Consider the following 21,823-nt stretch of genomic DNA (forward strand, 5'->3'; position numbering starts at 1 on the left):
AGCTACATCATAGCCACAGCTGCCCTGGGGCACACTGACAGAATTGGGGCTGCCAGACAATCGGCACCATTGCCAGCAGATAGAGCAAGACCAGGATGATCAGAGCTGGGGTTCGAACCGGCAACCTACCAGTTACAGGACAAACTCCTAGCTCCTGTTTCACTGCCGGCTCATTAGTAGAAAGTTGAGTGGAAGGAAAAAATGTAGCAGAGAGCAGCCTTGAGAAGATTGTGAAGCAAAGCCCATTCAAGAGTTTTAGGCAGATTTACAAGGTGTAGGCTGTGGCCTGTAGTCAGTACTTAAAGAACCACCTTGCATAGATGTGTGCTGGACGCTGGTTTAAACTGAGCGTTGTTAAGTCACTCTTGAACCAGAGGCGACATCTAAAGCGCCTTACCTGGGATTAAGAGAAAAACAACCTCACTTCAGATAAAAGTAAGTTTTGCGTTTCATTTGCAAACCAAGCTCCAGAGTCTGGAGGAAGATTGCAGAGGCAAAGGTTACTGAGGTCAAGTGAAGTTTCCACAGTTGGTGAGGACTCTGGGAACCGTGTCATCTGCCGGTGTTGGTTCGCCGTGTTTTATCAACTCCAAAGTCAGCGCAACCGTCTACCAAGAAATTTAACAGCCCTTGTTGCTTCCTTTTCATGATAAACCTTATGCTGATTTCCTTTTTCAGCGGGATTCAATACGTGTACACTCTGCCAGAAGTACTAAAAGCTGGTATAATGACCATGGCATCAGAATGCTTGGCTCGTCAGAAAACTTGCTCGGCCTAAACCCCTTAAATAAATTAAGGTGTAATGTCAAGGGGAAGACGAGAGACACCAGACCCAGCAACGCAGATGAAAAGAAGGCTGCTGTTAAGATTTCAGCTGAGCCACAGGCTGATTGCCTCCACCCCACTCTGCATTGATTCATGTAAATGGAGCACTGACAGAGTGTTGAGTGCAGGGTAACATTTCTGGAATAAAAATCTTCCCCTTCCCCGTTGGTCTCGAATGTTTCTGTGAGCAGCCATCTTCTTTAGCAAAGACCTTTATCAGTTTACCTGTTGGTGGGATATAACATCCAAAGTTCAGCTTTTCTGAATCCTGTGCCTACAGTAACCATAATCATCTAAACTAGCAGAAATACACCAGAAATATATAATTCTGTGTCAAATAAATCTATTTAACAATAAATTAAACTGCATTGTTTGAGTTGAATTACTAAAATCTATTTCTTTTAATATTTTTAATTTATTGCTATACAGCTTGGCTACAACTTTATCAAAAATCTTCATCGTTTTCTTGTTATGATTCATAAGGAAAACTAGAAGATGTGTTGCTATTCAGTGTCATCGATCGAGAGTCCATTAGTAATCCACTTAATAGTTCAAATTAATTATTTCATCAATTTGATAAATGCTTTGGGCGATCTGGCTGAGAAAATAGACACTCACGTATCATGTTGGATGGTAACTTATTTAAATAAAAATAACGAGTATGACTCAAATGGATGTTTAATTTCTTATAGTGAAACACAGACAGCCGAGCGATTACACAGAGAAATTAAATACTATTAGCCTAAGGCTGTTGGATTTGTTTGTTAGAAAACTGCTCTCCTATATTTTTCTATTTCTTACTTCAATTTTGCGATTTTATGTTTTGATGGTTGTTGAGGAGAGAGTAAATGATTGTTTTTTTTATGTAGGATGAATCAAAATGTTTCCAAAAAACCACAAAATTAATTTGATAAGAAATTTATTCTCTCTAGTTACAAAAAGGTGTTTTGCAGTAGATAAAATTTATTTCAGCTCATTAAAATCTCAAAGCTGTTGCTTGTTATTCAGCTGATTTGTGTTGTTGCAAATTCTAAGCAAGGAGCCTCCGGAATCACTCAAAGACTTGGAAAAGAAAAGGAAGATAAATCTTTCACACTTGGAAATGAAGGTGTAGGAGCTGCACTTTCAAAAGGAGCGCACAAATTATGAATATTGTCACCATATTTTGCTATACCTTACAAAATACGATTAGCTGGTTTTGAAGTGTAGTCATCTATTGCAGCTGATATATATTTAATCGTTTACTAGTATAGAAACAGCAAAAAAGCATAGTATTCCCCAATTAGATTTATTGTATGGTGACAAAGAACACCTTAATGTGCATGATGATGCATTTTTTTGGGTATCATTGTCAGTTTATTTTAAGAGGCAGAGACAATAGCGAAAAATTGTCTTGCGTATATCCATTGAAAACATTTACTTGTGTTATCTGTTCTGATGGGTGGCGGGGTTTAATGCGGCCTGTTGCCTCACGGTGGCCTTTCTGGGTGGAGTTTGCATGTCTTCTCCATGCATTACTTTCCTGTCTAAAAACTAGGTACGATTCTGGATAAAACTTAGTTGTGAGTATGCACGGAAATCATAAATAGCCTACTATTGTGATATGACAGAAGGTTTAATATATCTACCCATTTTTCAAACTCTATATGCCACATACACATATATGGTGGCAGGTCAGATTTTAAAACACTATGTGATCTTTTTTAAACAACAGCACCAAGTAAATCTACCTTTTTCCTTTTTGGCTGACATCTTTGGAATGAAGACTCAAAATGTCCATATTTCAGACACTTTCATGTGTTCATATCTTCAAGGGTCTTCCTAAAAATGACCTCACACTTCTTATTGTTTCATTTACGCTATTGTGCTGGATTCTAGTTTAAGGTTTAAAAAACAACAACAACATCTGGCTGATTTTAGTTTTGTACCAACTTTTGTAAATGCATTGTTGCTACCAACCAAAGATGTATATAGATCAAAATACACTAATTTCATATGTTACAGACAATGCATCGCAGGAATATTCACCATACTGTCAAAAGATGCAAAGGACCTGTAAGTATAACCAACATTAATGTGAATACAGCTGTTAAGAAGAGTATAGCACAATGTCATACAAACGTTATTTTCAATAAATATCAGTGTGCTGTATTAAATGATGTTGTAGGGGGCTAGTTTGGCGTGGGGTTCTCCAATGATCAGATGAGCCATAACCATATACCATATAAAGAGCAGGCTACTGTCATGATAGGCAGGATTGTTCAGACTGAACCTCCAAATTGTGGCCATTCCAGGGGAGGGCAACTGATGGAAAAATACAATTCAGGGAAAACAGCCCTCCGTGTGTCATTAAACAAAGCGAATACAGCGTTTCTTTTAGAAACAGTCCTTTTTAACTGTGAAACCGAGAGCAAAGCTTCTCGCTTGTTTTTAATCCCACTGTGGGTTTTTTTTTTTTTTTTTTGGTATAATCGCACATTTAAGGGTAAACACAGCATCTAAAACCTCTTGGATTCCTGTCAGGCGCCTCGCACCGTGGGGTCCCGAGCGCAGCGTGAGGAACCACCTGTTCGTTTAGTGGAACCAGTCTGGCTGTTACGCAGCGCAGCGCAGCGCCCCCCTCCCCGTGGTGGTGGTATAGTCCACAGCAGAAGATCTAGCGGCGCTCAGCCTCCCCGCTTCATTCACTGCCCGGGCGCTCCCACCAACACCAACATACACCCCGACTCTGTCTGCGCGGCTGAAGGCTTTGATTTGTATCCGGCGGCTCCGACTCGGTCCACATCTCCGGGGGTTGACATGGAGGGAGTGAGCAGCAACAGGAGCATGTCTTACAGTAGATGGAGTTATGACAGGTAAGCGGCATGTCTTGCATTGTTGTTGTTGTTATCAGTGTGAGCTTTTAAAGCCACCTGGCAGGTCTGGTGCGTTTCGCTTTTACGGTTCAGGAAGGCCGATTCAGAAATAAAAAAAAATAAATAATCAGGAGTGATTTTGCGTGTTAGTGGGAACTCGTTCTCCCCGGTATTTACTAGTGGGTCTGGGAAATGAGGGGTTTGGAACAGCGCCGCATCCTATCGCGGAGAGATGAACGGCTCAGTGTCTGCATGTGTGTTATTGGACAGCTGACATCTTCAGTCCCAACCCATCCATCCATCCATCCATCCATTCATCCATACATCCATTCATCCAACCATCAGATGACACAACACTTGAACAAAGGTTAACATCTTCCCATCTTAACATTCCAGCAGAGACGGTCAATAACATACAAAGCTATCGCTTAGGATAAGTTAAATGAGAATTAAAAAGTAATGCTCATTGTGTATGCATATTGTCTTGGAGGTGGTCAGTGTGAATGAGTCTGTGACTTCATCCTCTGGACCGGTGAGGGGTACACATTGAAGTGAAGGGTGATTGCTTTGAGTTCATCCAGCGGTTAAGGGCACTTTTCTCTAAACGTTTCTGTTGGGGGTGGAATGGGACCATTCCTAGGTTTTTATTGACTGACTCAGAAGTCTGGATTGACGGATGCTGTAAAATGTAGCTGCTGTTTCATTGATCCGTTACAACCAGAATTGAAGAGGTTTTACCTCGGCAATGTTAAATATACCTTGGCTCGGCCAGTCTAATTGATATTCTGAATATGTTCTTGGATATCATTTGTCTGAGTCACTGGTCTCTTGGGTATTTGAAGACAAACGTCCACATATTGTTATCTAATCTTTTTTTTTTTTACGTATCTCTGGAAAACACACTGATTTAATTATATCACCGTTTTATTTGAAAGATAACAAAAATGTGTATTCCAACAAAGGAAAACATAGGTGTCCCCCTCCAGCCTACTAGCTAGTCTCACCTCTGTAGCTGAAATAACATGAGTGAAATGCATCTTGTGACATTGGTCTGAGGATTGTTTGCCCTGCTCTTCCCTTTCAGCTTTGATAGGTTTGAGTTGTTCCTTTATTGTAACCCTGCAGCATCTCAATGAGGTCAAGATCTGGCGTTTGACTCGGTACCTGGACTTTCCATGTTTTAATTCTCCGCCAATCATTGGTGGATTCTCTGGTATGTTTTGGGTCATTGTCATGTATTTAATTTTTTACTTTTGCAGATGGTCTTTCTCAAGCACGCTCTGAGACATTACAATAAATGCAACATTCGTAGTAGGCTCTACATAGTGAACTGCATTTCCTTCTGCAGCAAAGCATCCCCAAACCATCACACTGTTGGTATAAGGTTCTCCTCTAGGAATGCTTGTATTTTGTGTTTAAGAAATATTTCCTCTGTTTTGGTTTCCAAATAATTCAGTTTAGACTCATCAGCCCAAGGAATCTAATTCCAGAAGTCATTGCCTTAGAGGGAAAAGGTTCCCATGCATGCATACTCCACATGAAAGGTAAACTTGTTTCATTCTAGTTTGGACTGTGCAGCGCTTTCATATCAACAGTAAGAGCCTGCTGTTGGTCCTGCGATTACATTTTAGAGTTTTTTCCAGGCTTCTTTTAGCATTTTGCTGTGAACTTGGTTGGACTGCCATTCCTGGGGATGTTCGCAGTTGATTTAGAAGTCCTCCACTCGTAGACTCTTTTCAGGACAGTTTGGATGGCTGATTTTTTATTCCTTACCCAACTCATAAATTGCCACAAACCTCTCTCTGAAAACCTCAGGGAGCTCTTTAGATCTCACCATGTTTCAACAGTCAGGAGCACACAAAGTTTTAATTTTAAACAGATCAAACATCCTTCGAAATGCTGGGTAGTGATCATCTAATAATGTGTACCTGACATAATAGCCTGTGTGTATTTCTGGTATTTTAAGTGGAAATGAACACTTAAAATATATTTTTCATCAGTTTATATTGTTTACATTGCTCCAATATCTTTGGATTGGACCAATGCAGAGATACATGACAAAAGTAATGGTTTGAATATAATGGTATATATATATATATAATGTGAGAAGATGCAAAGAGACACAATGAGACCAGAGCTGTTGCATTTTACTGCCACTTGGAATCCTCATCTGTAGTTTTGCTCTTTAAAACTTGTATTTGATTTCCATGTCATGTTCTTGTCATGTTATCATGTTCTGCTCAAGCAGAACTAGCTTTTTCATGCTGGAGAACCAGTAAATACTTATTCCTCACTAATAATGTATTTGTATTTAAGGATTGTTCTACAGGTAGGAGGAATATTACTGTGTGAGGCAGCTGTTTTGTGGTCTGGAGCCTTTTCACTCTTGCACCAACAGCCGGTGCAATCACTCTGTGTCCTGGCACCTACTCAGCAGACATTGTATCCTGGAGATGAAGGGCAAGGTGGCCTGACAAGATGCACTTCGGAGCCTTCAGATCTTGACGTTTTAACGCTTTTAAACCAAAAATAAAGGTTAGCTTGAATTTCTTGTCTACGTTTTGTTCTCAGCATTAAACACAAGTAAGTAATGTTGAAGGGACCAGAATAGGAGCTTTATACTTTTTTTTTTCTTGTCTTTTATTTTGGTACTTGAGAATAAGATGGATGAACCTGTTACAATACCTGGTGCATCCATTAGCATACACTTGAAGTCAAGGCCTACAAGCATTAAGTGAATTTAAATACATCTGCTTCAACCAAGCATATGTACCGGTATTGTTTTTCTATCCATATTCCTGATATTTTTTTATGTTTTTAACATGTTTTAACCTGATGCAGTAATCGTCATATCTTAAAGCTACCAAAATAATGTCATCCATCCATCCATCCATCCATCCATCCATCCATCCATCCATCCATCCATCCATCCATCCATCCATCCATCCATCCATCCATCCATCCATCCATCCATCCATCCATCCATCCATCCATCCATCCATCCATCCATCCATCCATCCATCCATCCATCCATCCTCTCTTGCCTTGACAAAATAGAAAAGCGCCATTTTATCAGTGTTGTAATGTTTTTGTGTCAACAGCCATTGGACATTGCCCACTGTGTGGGAGAGCTATTAGTCAGTGTTTGTTGGTAGGTTTCTTATTTATTTTCTCACCTTCAAACATGTTTTTTTTCCTCTTAGGTTTTGAACATTTCCTTGTTTGTGCAGCTGCCAGATGAACATACTGTTATTCTGCAGGTGCTTGAATTTGAGAATTTGATTTTGATTCATTACAGAACTTTGGTTCAGATTAGAAATCAACAAAAATGCTTATTAAATATGAGCCCACTGTCCGTCTGGGCCACTGTGGAGGCTGTTTCTGAAAATGAGTCACAGAAGATGACGGTGTAATCGGAGACTTGTAGAGCTGTTTAAGGCAAAGTAGTTCACCAAGAAGATGACTCAAATTGTGAAAACAAAACAACCAAAAAAAAGTGCAGTGTTTGAATTCTTCATATGTTCAATCGGTTGTTAGCCGTACAGTATTCATACAACCATTTCTGAAAATGTAAAATGTTCTGAAAATGTATTTAAACTATTTTATGTGGCTTTTAAACAGTAAACATGATCAAGATGTGTGGTAAGTTACAATATATGAATGGAGGCGTGAATATTAACACCTTTAGACAATACACACCCTTTATGTGTAACCATTGCAACTAAACACTGAAACGTTGAACAGTGATCCTAAACGAACATTTACTTATCAATGCATCTTTTTAGTCAAAATCATATGAAGAAATTCAGCTGTAATGTTCTGCAGAAGTAATACTTGCAGATTGTTTCTATGTGCAGGTCATTATCAAGGTGGTGCTGCCTTATCTTTTTACAGACTTAGCTCCTCCTGAAAACGCTGGCAGCATTTCCATAGCCCCATGAACCTTTACCATAGCTGTTAAGTACAGTAAAATCTTAAGCAAAACGAGTGCAGAAATCTACAGTGCACATTTACATAATCTTTCTTTATAGTTTCCACATGGCAAAAACAATAAGCAGACTATAAGCAATTCAATTCCTTTTGAAGAAATGGCTCAATGTAGTTTTAAAAATGCTTATTTTCTAATATCCTGTCAAGGCTTGTTGTGCAAGCCCACACCTGTCAAAGGAACTACTTCATGGTGGCACATATTTACCAATATAACAGCAATATGTTCAGCAACACTAAAGAATGTGTGTTTGGATAAAAGTCTTTAAACATGAAAAAAAAAATTAAAGGCCAAAAGCCTATTTTTGAAACAAAAATAAGAAATTTCAGATGCCTCGTTGATAACTTTCTGTGGTAGCTAGTTGTGCTAGAGTGCTAATACTAGCTCGTACATAAACAGGAATAACAAACAGTAATTGGCCTTCAACCTTTTTTTTTATTTCATCCCTTTCTATGAAATTTTTTTATTTATTTACAAAATGTTACAAATTTACAAATATTTTATGAAGCTGCTTTAGCTTATACAAGGACCCCCAAACACAATACATTTACAAAACAATACAAATTATGCCATAGCCCTCATTATTCTTATTTCACATGCCCATATACATTCATACATTCCCCCACCTAGCATCACACACTGTTATTGTTTGAGCAAGATATTGCACTTTTCAAATCTCATCACATTAATTGACTTCTTACAGCCGTATTCACAAAGCACTTTAAAAACACATCAGAATGTTTGAGGTGACATATTTTCCTTAGGTTTTCTATCAATATACGATTAAAACATTATATTAGACATAATTAATAAATGATAATGGATTTACATTAGTTTGTAGTATATGCTGATGTATTATATCCGGTTTTGCTGTTAATTATGCAGCCATCTTGGCTGGTAGAAAAATACAATGCTTTACAATACAGTGGCCTTTCTTCTGCTGTACATTTAACTGTAAAGTTTCTGTTGAATTAAGTTGCTATAAAGTGGATGACATTAGCCTCTGGAATCACCACGATGACCTGCATCCTGGAACATATGCTAGAAATGAAGCGCTGCTAAATGTAGCCACTTTTTATAGCCACCTAAATCTGACATTTTACTGTGTGAAATCTTGAGAAATCAGACAAAAAAATGCTCTGACTGGTCATGTTTATAGTACTCCGTACTGTAACCACAGTAGACGTGAACCCGAAATCCGGCCAAACACACAGTTACGTTTAAAAGGTTTATTGGGAATGTCCGATGTAGACGGACCAGAAGTTACTGACAGAACCAGACTTTACCAGATGCAGGTGGAGCACACATGAACAGAAACCACCACGGCGGCAGAGCACATGTCAGGTGATGTGACATCTGGCAGTGAGTGAATGAGTGAGGCAGGTATCTGAAGGCAGGTGAACAGGTGAGCAGAGTTGACGGTAATTACTGGCAGCAGGTGGAGCTGATCTGACTGGAGACTGAGGAGTGGACAGAGCTGATTGGGTGGTGACAGATGACTGGTGGCTGAGGGGAGTGGAGACTAATTAGTCCAGAACAAAGCAAACAAAACCCTAAATCACGACACGTATAACTTCATTGGAAAAACAGAAAAATCCCTGTTATAGAGGATCCTTTAAACCAGCCGTGCTAGAAATATTTGGTCAACGTTTGGTATTTTTTCTGACTTCTCTTATCCTCAGACTTGTTTATTTAGTGCCAACAAGCATTTGATGAAAACAGATTTGCTTTAGTGCAGTGCATATGCTAGCCGTTTGGCACTGATCTCTGTGGTTGCTACAGCCTGGCCCAGAAAAGTAGCTAAGGAGACAGCTATGTCCAGGCAGTGGAGAGAGTGTTTGCCCACTTTAGAAGCCTTTCTGTAAGCCTGTTAGATATTGGAGAAGTTGACTCCATGACATGATGCACAGGAATAATCTTGCAAATGTTAGTTTTTTTGTGAATGGAGACTTGATTCACAAACAAGATGGGTAAAAAGCAGACAACATGAGAGAACAAGAGGGAGAGACACATTTTTATCCAGATTCTAAGCATGTAGAGACATATTTAATTTACCCTTTATATATCAGACTATTGAATATCTGTGTGTGTATTTACTGCGGGTGTGCCACCGTGTTTGATAAATGAGTCTCAAATGGTTGGTTGATAAAGAAGCTGAGGGAAAAGGCTCACAGTTAGATAAGTGGGGTTAAAATAAAGAAATATATTGACACAGATTTACGGGACACCGCCAGTTTAACAAGCCCTCTGTGAAACTGCGTTTATTGAGCGGTCCATTGCTTAGTCACTCTCCACTTGTTTCTGTAGTAACCACCAGCAGAGCACAGACCCCTTTCAGAAGACAAATGTATGTTGATGAACTAAAAAGTTGGGATATTGTGAATCCACAAATTGCACAAATATTTAAATTGTATGGAAGACAACATTAACAATAGTTAATCAATGTAACCTTATGAAACTGTAGAAAAGTTGAAGTACAACTCCTATGGCATCAAAAGAAAAATAACTTGATTTTTTAAACAATGTAATGAAAAGTATTTGCCCTTTTAAAGATATTTTCTGTTTTTGCTTTCTTACGCTCAAATGCTATAGATGATCAAACATATTTTAAAACCGGAAGGAGCTACCCTGAGTACATACACAAAGCAGTTTTCATAGAATGATTACCTTTGCTAAAGGAAGAAGACTGTTCAAACTACCCTGGCCCTAGTATAAAAAAACAGGTAGGCTCAAAATCCCTCCACAGTGATGTGGAGGGATTTTTGACAATTCTTTGCAGAGCTGTGGTGTTTTCTTGAATTAACAGCCTGCTTAAGGTCGTGCCACAGCATCTAAATCAGATTTAATTCCACACTTTTACTGGGCTACTTTAAAATCTATCTTTTTGTGTGTTTTAATAGTTTCAAAGGTGGAGTTGCTGGTGTCCTAATTACTGTCCTGCTAAAGAAATCAAGTGCACTTGACCTTAAGGTTGTTTATTGATAACTCAACATTTGTCTTTGGGATTTTCTGGCAGAGGGCTAAATTAATGGTACTATCCGTTATGACAACGGATAGTACTTGATTGATCACACTACCATAACCATATACAGCAACCTTACAAAAAGTTTTGATTTTTTTCCCCCTTACTTGACAAGAGTCTTGGAAATCATAAAAAAGTTGTTTTGAGGACACGTGCAACTTGTCTTTGTGTTCCTTTTTGAGCATCAGTGATTTTGACCCAAGATCTTTTCCCTGTCTCTGTCTTATTTTTAAATCAACTGACACCTACAGCGCTTGAGATGTTGTCCTGTGCTCTTTTGTGTCCTCCTGGACAAGTTGACAATGTCCTCTTGGAGTAGTTTTGGTATGCCAGACAATTCGGTTCACCATAGTTCTGTTTTTACTCCATTTGTGAATAATGCCTCTCATTGTAGTTTGCTGGAGTCCCAAATCTTTAAAAAGGTCTTTGTCACTGTCTCAAGAAAAATAGATTCAAGTGACTTTGTTTTTTCATCTGCTCTTTGAATTTCTTTCATTTAAGACATGTTGTGTTTCTTTTTGAGATCTGCGAGCCAACTTCATGACAGTGTTTGTTTTAATAATTTCTTAATTTTGTGGGTCTGGAAGTAATCAGGCCTCTCTGTCGCTGGTTTAACTCAGCCAGAAAATGTTGTTAATCACAGTTAATGTACGGTTAAACAGGGCGAACCATGACTTAAGTAGCTTAAGCGTGATATTAAAGCAAGAACAGAAGCTATTCACAATGAGGCATATGTTTTCCGTCGCTCTGTAATACACGTGAGGCAAAGTTTTGGCAAAATTTAAAAACATTCAGATTCAGATTTAAAGACGTGTGTATGTCCATTGAGTGTCTGTCCAAAAATTTATTACACTGAAAATAATTTTTGTGTGTGTGTGCGTGTGTGTATGACAAAATCAGTGTGAATGTAATCAATCTATTAACAAATACGCAAAATTCAAGGTGTAATTAGCAGTTGTCTGCGTCGTGTTAATGGATTAAGGAGCATTTATTTCACTATGTTTTAGTAAGATAACTGGCTGACCAGACTGATCAAAAGACATCCTGGAATTACTGATTTTCCGTGTCATTTTCCGACTCTGTGTGAATTGGAATAATATGAAAAGCTTTATAAAACAGCATTTTGTTTCCCTGACTTGTTTCAGTCAAACAATTCCTTCTGACAAAAGGGAAGATAAATGCTAGCATCATAAATCCCCACATGGCAGCAGCTGTAATGGGTAATGGACTGAGAAAGATCACCTCCAATACGCAGATCAATGACCGAGTGATTGGTGGCTTTGGTGATTCCCACTGATGAAAGGAAGGGCTGGACAATCAATGGCCAAAGAAAACCAAGCAGAACTGGTTTAAAACCCTTCGAACAGGTAAAGGTCCATTTTTATCATAAATGTCAAAACTAGCACTAAGATAATTTGTTTATTTTGATGCTCTCTATCAAGTTTTTGCAAATTAAAAACACATTTTTGTTCATTCAATGATCTTTTGTGGCACCTCAAACAACAGGAATGTAGTCATTCCATCATGATAGAAAAAAAAAACCTGCATTGGTTTTTGTTCATAAACTACACATGTGTTTTCCATTAATAAAATAAAAAAAATCAATAAAACACTTATCATAATGCAGTAAAAATAAATCAGAGTTTTTTGTAACAGCCAGATGTAAATAAAAGCAGTGTCTTCGCCAAATTACAGTACATTTACCTATTTCAGATGCAGAAATCAACCAGGCCATTAGAAACAGCTCTTAAACATCCCCGGGTAACACTTTTTTTTCTGATTCTGAAGCAATAATGATCTCTGCACTGTAAGAGTGTGCTATTGAAGGATGTGGAGGTGTTTGTTTAGTGGGGTTTGAGGATTACCTTCTTTCTAATGCAATAAGAAAAAGATATCAATGTTTTATTCCTAACCTCAATGCATTACTCTAGTTCCCAGCTGCTTCTGCAGGAATGGATTACTATCAGGTTTCTGGGTATCTACTAAAAAAAGCCCTGCGCTAACAAAATTCAGCAGGTTTTTCTTTTGACTACAAAAGGGAAAAAAATACTTCTTTGAAAGCAGGGTTAATGTGGAAGCTGACAGACATATGCATAAGTTGTTCTCTTTCACTTCTGCTTTTAAGTGTCGGATTCAAATTTTTTTTTAAACAGTTCCTCTATATTTAAATTTCCAAAGGCAGTGTCATCAAAGGAAAAGGAGTACCCCCCCTTAATAAATCCCAATCACTGCTCAGGGATATTACTGCGTTTGCAGCCCTGCCACTTTGATGATTTTAGTTTCCAACAGGAAAGGTTGTTGGTTCCCTGTCGCATCAAAGTGGATTAGTGCTGAGGTGCCCTTTGAGCAGCAGGTGTGCTTTTAGAGCAGGAATCTGGAGAGACTGGGGATCCAGCTGTGCCCAGGAACAAGACTGATGGGAGAACACAACAACAACAGAAATGTGGATGACAATAGAAATAATAGCAATATTGGTTTGTGTATTTAGAACTAATTCTAAGATTGACAGGCCATGTTTACCTAAAACAATGATAGACTGTAAAACTGGTGGAAGTAGCGTGGCATGGTGTTTCACCAGCAGCTGTATAATATTCATTCTACATACAAGTGTTTTCAGATACTCTCAGCATTACTTTGAAACATTTATGTAATTCCATGTCTTTTACATTATGCAAATTACTCAACTATACATAATTATCCACCATCAAGGGACTTGACCTTTCTGTGCTCCCTGCTTACAGACCTATACAAACATACAGGCATGTATTCCCGCTAAGCTACCCCCTGTTAGTAACCTTAGGCTAGTGTTCAGCTATTTCCTTATGCATGTTAGGGTTTGTGGCTGCTGTTTTTTAAACCAGTGCATAAACAATTTTTTAACTACTGTCAAAATCTTAAGTCCAAAATTACACACAATTGCAATGATCTCGAACTGAGGTTTTTGGATTTCAGTTTATTATTGTTTGTGTGTTTTCTAGAGTTTATTCATTGTAGATTAGGTTGTTGATTATTTCTTGTTCATTTGGTTTACATGTTCTGTCAGATTTCTTCCCTTTCTGTCCATGTTAATTATTCTCCCTCAGCTCTCTAGCATCATTGTTCTCAGCTGTTGCTCATTTCTCCTCGGTATATGTTCTCTGTGTTTCTTCCATTTGATTCCCTGCTCCTTGTTCATACGGCCTGTTACTCCGTTATTTTTCTCCTGGTATTCTTTGTCTTGAGTTTATTTGCAAGGTTGTTTGTGTTTTGTTTTTTTGAGTGATTGTGAAAATCCTTGTTTTTATTGTGCAGCTTCTGAGGTCCTGTCTGCATTTTGGATCTGCTAAAACCTCACAGTTGCGATGTCAGTTGCAGCTTCTCTCCATGTGTTTCCTCTATTTTCTGCCCATGAACAAACAAACAAAGTCTTACTGCAAAAAAAACCTCAGTGTATCTTTATAGTGTATAACAGGCGTCTTTAATTAAACTGCCGAGCATAAAAGTAACACAATACAGATTTAGTTCTTTATTTTTAGTTTTATTTGTTAAAGTTCATCTAGAAACACATTGTTTTGTTCTTTTAAATAATTTGGCCTTTAGCATGGGATGCTTCCTCCTCAAATTTCAGGGAATGGATTTGGAAGAATGGAAAGAGTGCCACATCAACCTATCTCTAATCAACAAAAAGGCTACAGTGTGATCGTCAATAACCAACTTAAAATGTGCTTCAAATATTTCTTACTGAGGTCTCAAAACTCTAAAGCACAACAAATGTATTGTTGAAAATGTAAGTATAGATATTTTAGGTTGCTTCATTTATTAAAGTGTCTTTTTGAGCTGAAGATTAGCTAAAATAGAATAAGAATGATTAACATTTGTATTCTTTCCTTAATGAAAACAATAAAAAAAAAATACCCAGAAGCATTAGCACTGTTTATATGTAACTGTGAAAACAACACATTTTTCTCCCATTTCAGTGAGAAAAAAATCAGTTTCCAAGCATTTTAAACCCTGGAAGGACTAAGGGCACCGTCATTCTTAAACAGGCATGCATACGTAATTTTTTTTTAGTTTATATTTAGCTTTAATGATGTTCATAGTTGAGAATGCTATCTCACAGCATTATATGGAGCCAAACATGTAAAATGTGTGGACTGTCACTTTGATGAGTACTGGAATACTCTGTGTGACCAGCAGGCAACAGGAGCAGCAGCGTCTCACTGCTCTCTAAGTGCTACGTCTATTTGCAGATGTACCTTTTGAAGAAAGCCTACATCTGCTCATTTGTAGTTCAGCTTGGCCTCCTCTGAAAATGTGACATCTTTCACAGGGAAGGGATTTATTTTTTTAATGAAAATAATATTTTTTTCTCTAAAGGCTAAGGTGACCAAAACACTTACTGAAGATTTCAGGGAGTTTTTGTACAAACCTAACATGGGAAAGAACATTCATCTCTTCTTCAATTCGTTTTACTCATGAAAAATGTGTGCTATTATCTTGGCGATCCTCTTTCAGATTTTCCAGCTTTCGTTAGAATGGACAGTTATAAACAAATCACACAAAGAGTTATTCTTGGCTTGCAGTTTCACATTTAGGTCATTCAGGTGATTTTATTATGTCTACAAGAAAGGCAAAATATTTGTTGTTGTTCTGGACCAGAAATCACATTATTTCCCCTCTAATTATGAAAACTAAAGCTCTTCCTTTGCTCAACCATCATACATTGCAGTCCAATATTAGGTCATTTGCACCAGCATTAACTTCACTTTGAAACCTTTTGAAGCCGGTGATTTTGACAACGTGATGAAGCCCAGAGAATGTTTATTAGTTTCATCTCTATAATCATAACACCTCCATATTGTTCCAAAGGAGTGGAGCACAGAACCATCTGATGAATAATACCTCTGAGGCGATGATTAGATTGTCTTGTTTTAGACGAGTAACTGCTCCTTTTTCTCTTCCTATCTCGGAGAGAGCTCCATCAGTGGTGAGTGATACAGCACTTTTCAAGCTAATTCCTCTCTGTGTTGGCATTTTTTACAAAGCTAAATAACGGTTTTCGCCTCTCGTGTTTGTTTTAGGTGATGTGACATCTAAAACGTCCTCAACAAAACTCTGGCTGTCTAGGTGATAGAATCTGGCATAGACTTGCTTTTCTTTCCCATCTAGAAGTGTGTCGACAAAAGCTACAATACACTCTTTTACCATCACTACATCTGTAAACGGCTCCTTGTGTTTGCCTAAAATCCATCACACTCTCAGTGAATACCCCTTGGCTTGCTGTCGGGCAGAGACTCAATGACACAACCATCTTGTTGCTTGCTCATACTGGCCTCTCAACTCATTCATTTTTTGTGTCCTCTCGTCTGAATTTTGTGGGTACCACACCCCAAAATGCTTCTGTTTCGTTTCATGATGTCTCCTCGGGTTGCTGCTTTGTACAACGGCCACAGACTACGAGCATGTAAGGCAGACATGATGTAAAGCCGATGCAGGAATAACACATGCATACAAGTCTGTCCACTGTTTCCAAAATATGCGATATTCCCTTTTAAATGTTCAGATTTTTGACAATGACACTGTCATGCTGATTTCTCTCACTCATTTACATTCCTCCTTTTTGTGTGCAGCAGCAATGTTGATTCAGCTGCTGTGAAGGTCCCGTGCATTTGGTAGCTGTCTTGGCAGTGCCTGTTTAAAAATTTACTCGCGAGACATAAAAATACAGTTTTTACTGTATGTGTTCTTATAAGAAAATCCTTTGCACTCTGAATGGAATACTTAACCCGTCCAGACCTGGACTGGAGTCCGTCTATTGCAGACCCCTGGTTGGTGGGGTTAACAAGGGTGTCAAGTAGTGATGGTGAGATGAAGCCTCATGAGGCATTGAACCACTTGAGCCAACTGGTTTGAGAAAGGGTTCATTTCTTGGAGCTTCATGTGCACATGGAACCAGTAGGTGGTTCCATGTGCACATGAAAATTATGTAAACTCATTTGTTTACATAATTTGTGTATACACATATGTGTATAATAAAATTTTTTTTGAATGTATTTATCTGTGTGTAATTTTTCCCAAAATAGTAGTGACATGTGATATGGCATGGTGTGTAATAATCAGACCTCTCAACTTTAATCAAAAGTTAAGAGTGAGATTATGCTAATTTTGGGGGCGGGGGGTGGTGGAGGGTGGGGGTGGTTATGGTCAACAATTTCCCCTCAGCAGCAACACTGAAGCACACAGAGGTTCACGCTGCGTCTTTACGCACGATCCAGCTGCTGACGTCTCCCTCTTTTCAGCTCAATGCACTTCTAGACTATTGCAGTTTATAACATTCTCATCACCTTTCACAGCGACAGGTTTCTCAGTCAGTAGCCGCGCTGACCAGACAAATTTCTATTGCTCTCGTCAGTGCGCTCTGGGCGGTGGGGTGGGCGGGTTTTACCCCCGTTGGTGCGCTGCGGGGAAAATGCATAACTAAATACTGTAAAGGGCTCCTATAAAGGGAACAGGGGTACTGACAGGTCTGAGATGAAGCCCCTGATGTTACAAGTTCTTTAAAATGATCCTTAAAAGTGCGCACCTGAATTAAAGCGCGAGGCAGCACGCCCACCAAAGCGCCACTGATTCTATGAGAATCAGAGCATGAAACACAGCTAGTAACTCTCCTATTGACTTTAACTGGCACACGTTGCTACCGATGTGAGGACATTAAACGTAGTGATTCACGTTTTGAATGATGAACAGTGATAAAAGCACCTGCTCCAAGGGGAAGGGGGGGGGGGGGAGAGGAGCAAGCGCTGAGGCACAGAAATATGGTGCATGTAGTTAAAAAATGCAGAATGAATAAAAACGAAACTTATAAACAGACCAAGTGGCATTTTAAACTGCAGAACTGTTTTATGATCCAGCGTGCAGCCATGACTGGTTCTGAATGAACCGGTCATCTGGCAAAATCTAAGCCACTTCCCGAAGCAGTCACGTGGTACAGCCGGGCAGAGAGGCTTCAGACGTCATCGTTTTCGGCTCCTCCCCTAAATGAAGCAAGCCTCAATACGCGCTTCACGGAAACGCCCCCTCCATTACTCGACACACGCCTCGAAGCCTCGGCACATCACGTAACATCACTAGTGTCAAGCTTCAGTCCTCGAGGGCCAGTGTCCTGAAACTTTTAGAGGTTTCCCTGGTCCCACACACCTGAATCAAATGGCATAATTAGCTCCTTGGTATGCAGTCAGGTTCTTCAGAGTCCTGCTAATTTCCTGATTATTTGACTCAGGTGTATCGGACACATCTAAAAGTTGCAGGACACCAGCCCTTGAGGACTGGACTTTGACACCCGTGGGTTAAAACATGAGCCTTTCAGGAATCTCCACTGCATAAAACGAAGTCAGCATTGTGAAGTTTAATTTGAGGGGAGAATCTTAGGCTTAAATAACCAATAAAGAATTTCACAAAGCTGCTACCCACACACAGCCACTCAGCAAACACTGAGCACCAAACAGTGTGTTTGACTCTAAACTGCTCTTACAAACTAGAAGAACTTCAGTGAAGAAGAACATAAATGTCTGATGGCTTGTCCACCCCCACACAATGAATAAGTATACTCAAATTAAAGGTTGATTTTTTTTTTCTTCTAAATTATCAGTGTTGGTGCTACTGACATGTAAGCAGAATTTATATTTAAAGACTCTTGCACATCTTTTCCAGGTGCCCCTACATGTTGGGCCAACAATAAATAAAACATTAAATATATAAAAATTAACACTGCTAATTCAATATTAAATCTGTGGGTCTTTGTGTTTTTAGTTTTCACTTGTTTTTGTGTTTGGATTATCTGGATTATTTGTGGTCGTTGATTATTGTCACTAATGGTGTTCCATACTGGTTCATTCCTTTGTGTTGAGGTTTTTATTTCCTGTTTTACTGTTTGTCTTTAGGTTGTGCAAGTAAGATCCGGTGATGTAATGTTTTATTCCCTCTCTCATTATGTTTGCTGTTTTATCACCTTCTCTTAGTTTTCCTGCTCATGTTGTTGAAAAGCTGTGCTGCATTTATCATCAGAATCATAAACACTTTAATAATCCCAGAGGGAAATTATTTTATACCACCTGCTTCCTGTGTCTTTCCTCTCATTTAAAACCCAGCCAGTTTTTACCCAGTAGAGAATATCAGCATTGGTCAGTACGAAGCAGTCCTGCTCAGATGTATGCTTACATTTAATTTCCAGTTGATTGCCTAGATTCTGTGTTGCTGTCATAATTGTAGAGGGAGGCTGACAGTTTGAAAATACCAATAAAAGAGATGATTGGATTCAAATACAGTTATGGATAAGTGTTTCAGGATGCTGAGAGTGATTCAACATTGTGTGAACAGTTAGAGAAATGTGAATCTTTCATATGTGATAAAATAATGATCTATTTTTCCTATGCCAGTCTTTTCCTGTTGCACATTCCTTTATATCTCCCTTTTAGTCCAAAACCTTCTGCAGTGAGCGTATTAGATTTGTCTTTCAGCCCGAGAAGGCTTTGAATTACCACAAGTCTCCTACTATGCATTATACATAACAGATATTCTTCTCTTGAACCAATAAATAGCTGTGGTGACTCTGGGCTTTTCTGCAATCTATTAACAATATTTCCGCTTCAATTACTGGACCACAATAAAAGCCTTTGTCTTGTATATTTCTGTGGAGATTTGTTTTTTATGTTTTTTTGATTTGCTTTTCTTTTGAGTATATGGAAAAATGTGTTTAAAAAGGCTAACATGCATAAAATGTTTTATTTCCAACACTGCTGACTGACAACTTGTAGCAGCCAATGGGGAAAGGGGAAGTGTTTCTCTTTGCGGCATAAAGCCGGGTTCACGCTGTGTGTGGTCATTGGCATTGTTAAAAATATTATGTCATCTTGAGCATTTCTTTTTTTCTTTTTTTCTCCCAGTGTCCTGTCTAGCAATGTGGCAATAGGAATTGATATCTCAATGCCAGATAGAGCTCGACAGATTTTGCTTTTACAAGTGGAGCGTACAGCTTTCGCCATAGTGCTCCACTTGATTTATGCTTGTAAATAGCTTTATTATGATTCCTGCAAAGAGAATTTCAAATTATATGGACATTACAATGGGAGAGTAAAGGAAGAACAAGAAGTGAGAGAGAAAAAAAAGAGTAGAGGTGAAAGAAAGAAGAGATAGAAGGGAGAGAATGATAAAACCTCCATCTGCTCCATCACCTGGAAAGAGAGATGCAAAATGAACAGCACAACCAACAGACATAAAGAAACAGATACAATCGAATAACACCTTGATACCATTGCTAAATCATATATATTATTATGTAAGCTGACATGTGTAATGTGATACCTGAAAAAAGAAAGTGAAAGAACATAAATAAATAAATTATAAGCTTACTGTATATAAGTGAACATTTAATATTTCATCTTGAGCATTTCAGAGGAAAACTTTTGGGCATGAGCTTCAATCCGTCTGTGGTCAGTAAGACAGATTCGCCAATTGGCCGTTTTAAATTCTCAAGACCAAAGATGACATACAACAAATATGAAGCAGTGTCCAAAATTCCTTGGGAAACTATTTCCAGTGTGATTGCTGCTGTTCTCTTATTTTTGTCCTCAATTCTCCTCAGTCTAAATTTAGAGTGTGACTCTGATAACTAGAACATTAAGACCAGCTCATTCTGTACTGACGTCTCTGATGTGTTTTTGACGTGATTCTTCTGAGGCAAGCATTGATTACTTCTTACATCTTACTGCGTGACACATAATACTTTTAGTGTTGTATGATGTTGAATTTAAAGTTTTGAGCATACCACTTCAAACTGCACAGTGTGTCGCATCGGCCATCCATCACATAAGTTTTTTTGGGCCACACAGTTCTATACAAAATCTTGATGTAATCACAAAGATTTCTTTTCAACATCTTAGAGTGTAGAGACATATTTTGTATGTCTCTACACTCTCTATGTATTTAGAACCTGTAGTAGACTTCAGAAATGAGTGAACTTTTAGCACAAAAAATATTTTGATGTCCTCTGTGAGGCTATGGTCTACTCAGAGGAACGTTTTAAGCCTCATAATAGAGGGAAGCCTGCTGCATTTGAACTTTGAACAGATTCGCCAATAGATGATCATGACAGCTGTTGGCTGCCTTCCCTTCCCTTGCCAAGACTGCTCTGCTTGCCAACATACTAATGCTCTTCTCGTCCTTTCAGGTTGTAAATGAAGAGAAGCATTAAATCATTGTCTTTGTGACCAGTTGAAGTCTCTAAAGCAGGGGTCACCAAACCTTTTGAAACTAAGAGCTACTTCATCGGCACTGTGTCAAACGAAGGGCTACCAGTCCTGACCATAAAACTACAAGAGTCAAAGCTCATCTTAACTTTGTATAAAATAAACACATTTTAATGCTTTTTTTTTTAGATAATGTAATTTTCTAATTGAACGCAAGTGCGATTACAGAGGAAGAGCAATAGAATAAAATTACATTTTAGATGCAGGTCACTAGGTGGTTGTGCCATTTATTAGAACAGGCTCAAGGGCACCACATGTGGTCCTTGGGGGCTACCTGATGCCTGTGGGCACCATGTTGGTGACCCCTGCTCTAAACCATATTGGTATTACCACTTATCATCCTCTTTGTAAATACCTTTTTATTTAACAACACCTAACAGAACACTCAACAATTGAAAACATTTTTAATACTTGGGACTCCCCACAGTAAGGTACAAACAGGAAGCAAATCTGTTAAAGAAAAAAAAAATATTTCTGTCTGAACAGAGGTCATCCATAATGTTTATAAACTTTGAGATAAATAACATTATTGTTGTGTTTTGATTATTAATTGATCTAAAATGGGTGGCTCTTTAAATTATTTTGATTACTCTTTGTTCCCTGCTTAAGCTAGGAATGCAATTTCAGCATTTAATAAAGCAAAATGCTACATATCAAATAATTATTCGGATATGTATCAACAAAATATATAACCTCAGAGATTAGATAAGAAAATGTACTTTAAAAATGTAACAATTATAATTTTTTCCTAATGGTGAGTCAGACACGAGGCTTATTCTGGTTTCCCTCACATGAGATGTCAGCACCTCTCCGTGTGTCTATTTAATATCTCTTATAGATAACTGAGGAG

The 21,823-nt window shown here is 38.4% G+C and overlaps 1 protein-coding gene across 1 annotated transcript in view; it reads left to right on the forward strand.

The window, feature by feature from the left end:
* Positions 1 to 3,492: 3,492 nt before the first annotated feature.
* The window catches only part of tub (TUB bipartite transcription factor), a 69,530-nt gene continuing 51,199 nt past the window's right edge, over positions 3,493 to 21,823 (forward strand). Inside the window, exon 1 of the mRNA XM_036130743.1 lies at positions 3,493 to 3,680. Coding sequence (XP_035986636.1) covers positions 3,625 to 3,680 — 56 coding nt within the window. The 5' untranslated portion in view covers positions 3,493 to 3,624. The remainder of the gene's footprint in view (positions 3,681 to 21,823) is intronic.

Source organism: Fundulus heteroclitus, unplaced genomic scaffold (genome assembly GCF_011125445.2).
Source record: "Fundulus heteroclitus isolate FHET01 unplaced genomic scaffold, MU-UCD_Fhet_4.1 scaffold_38, whole genome shotgun sequence".
Lineage (NCBI taxonomy): Eukaryota > Metazoa > Chordata > Actinopteri > Cyprinodontiformes > Fundulidae > Fundulus > Fundulus heteroclitus.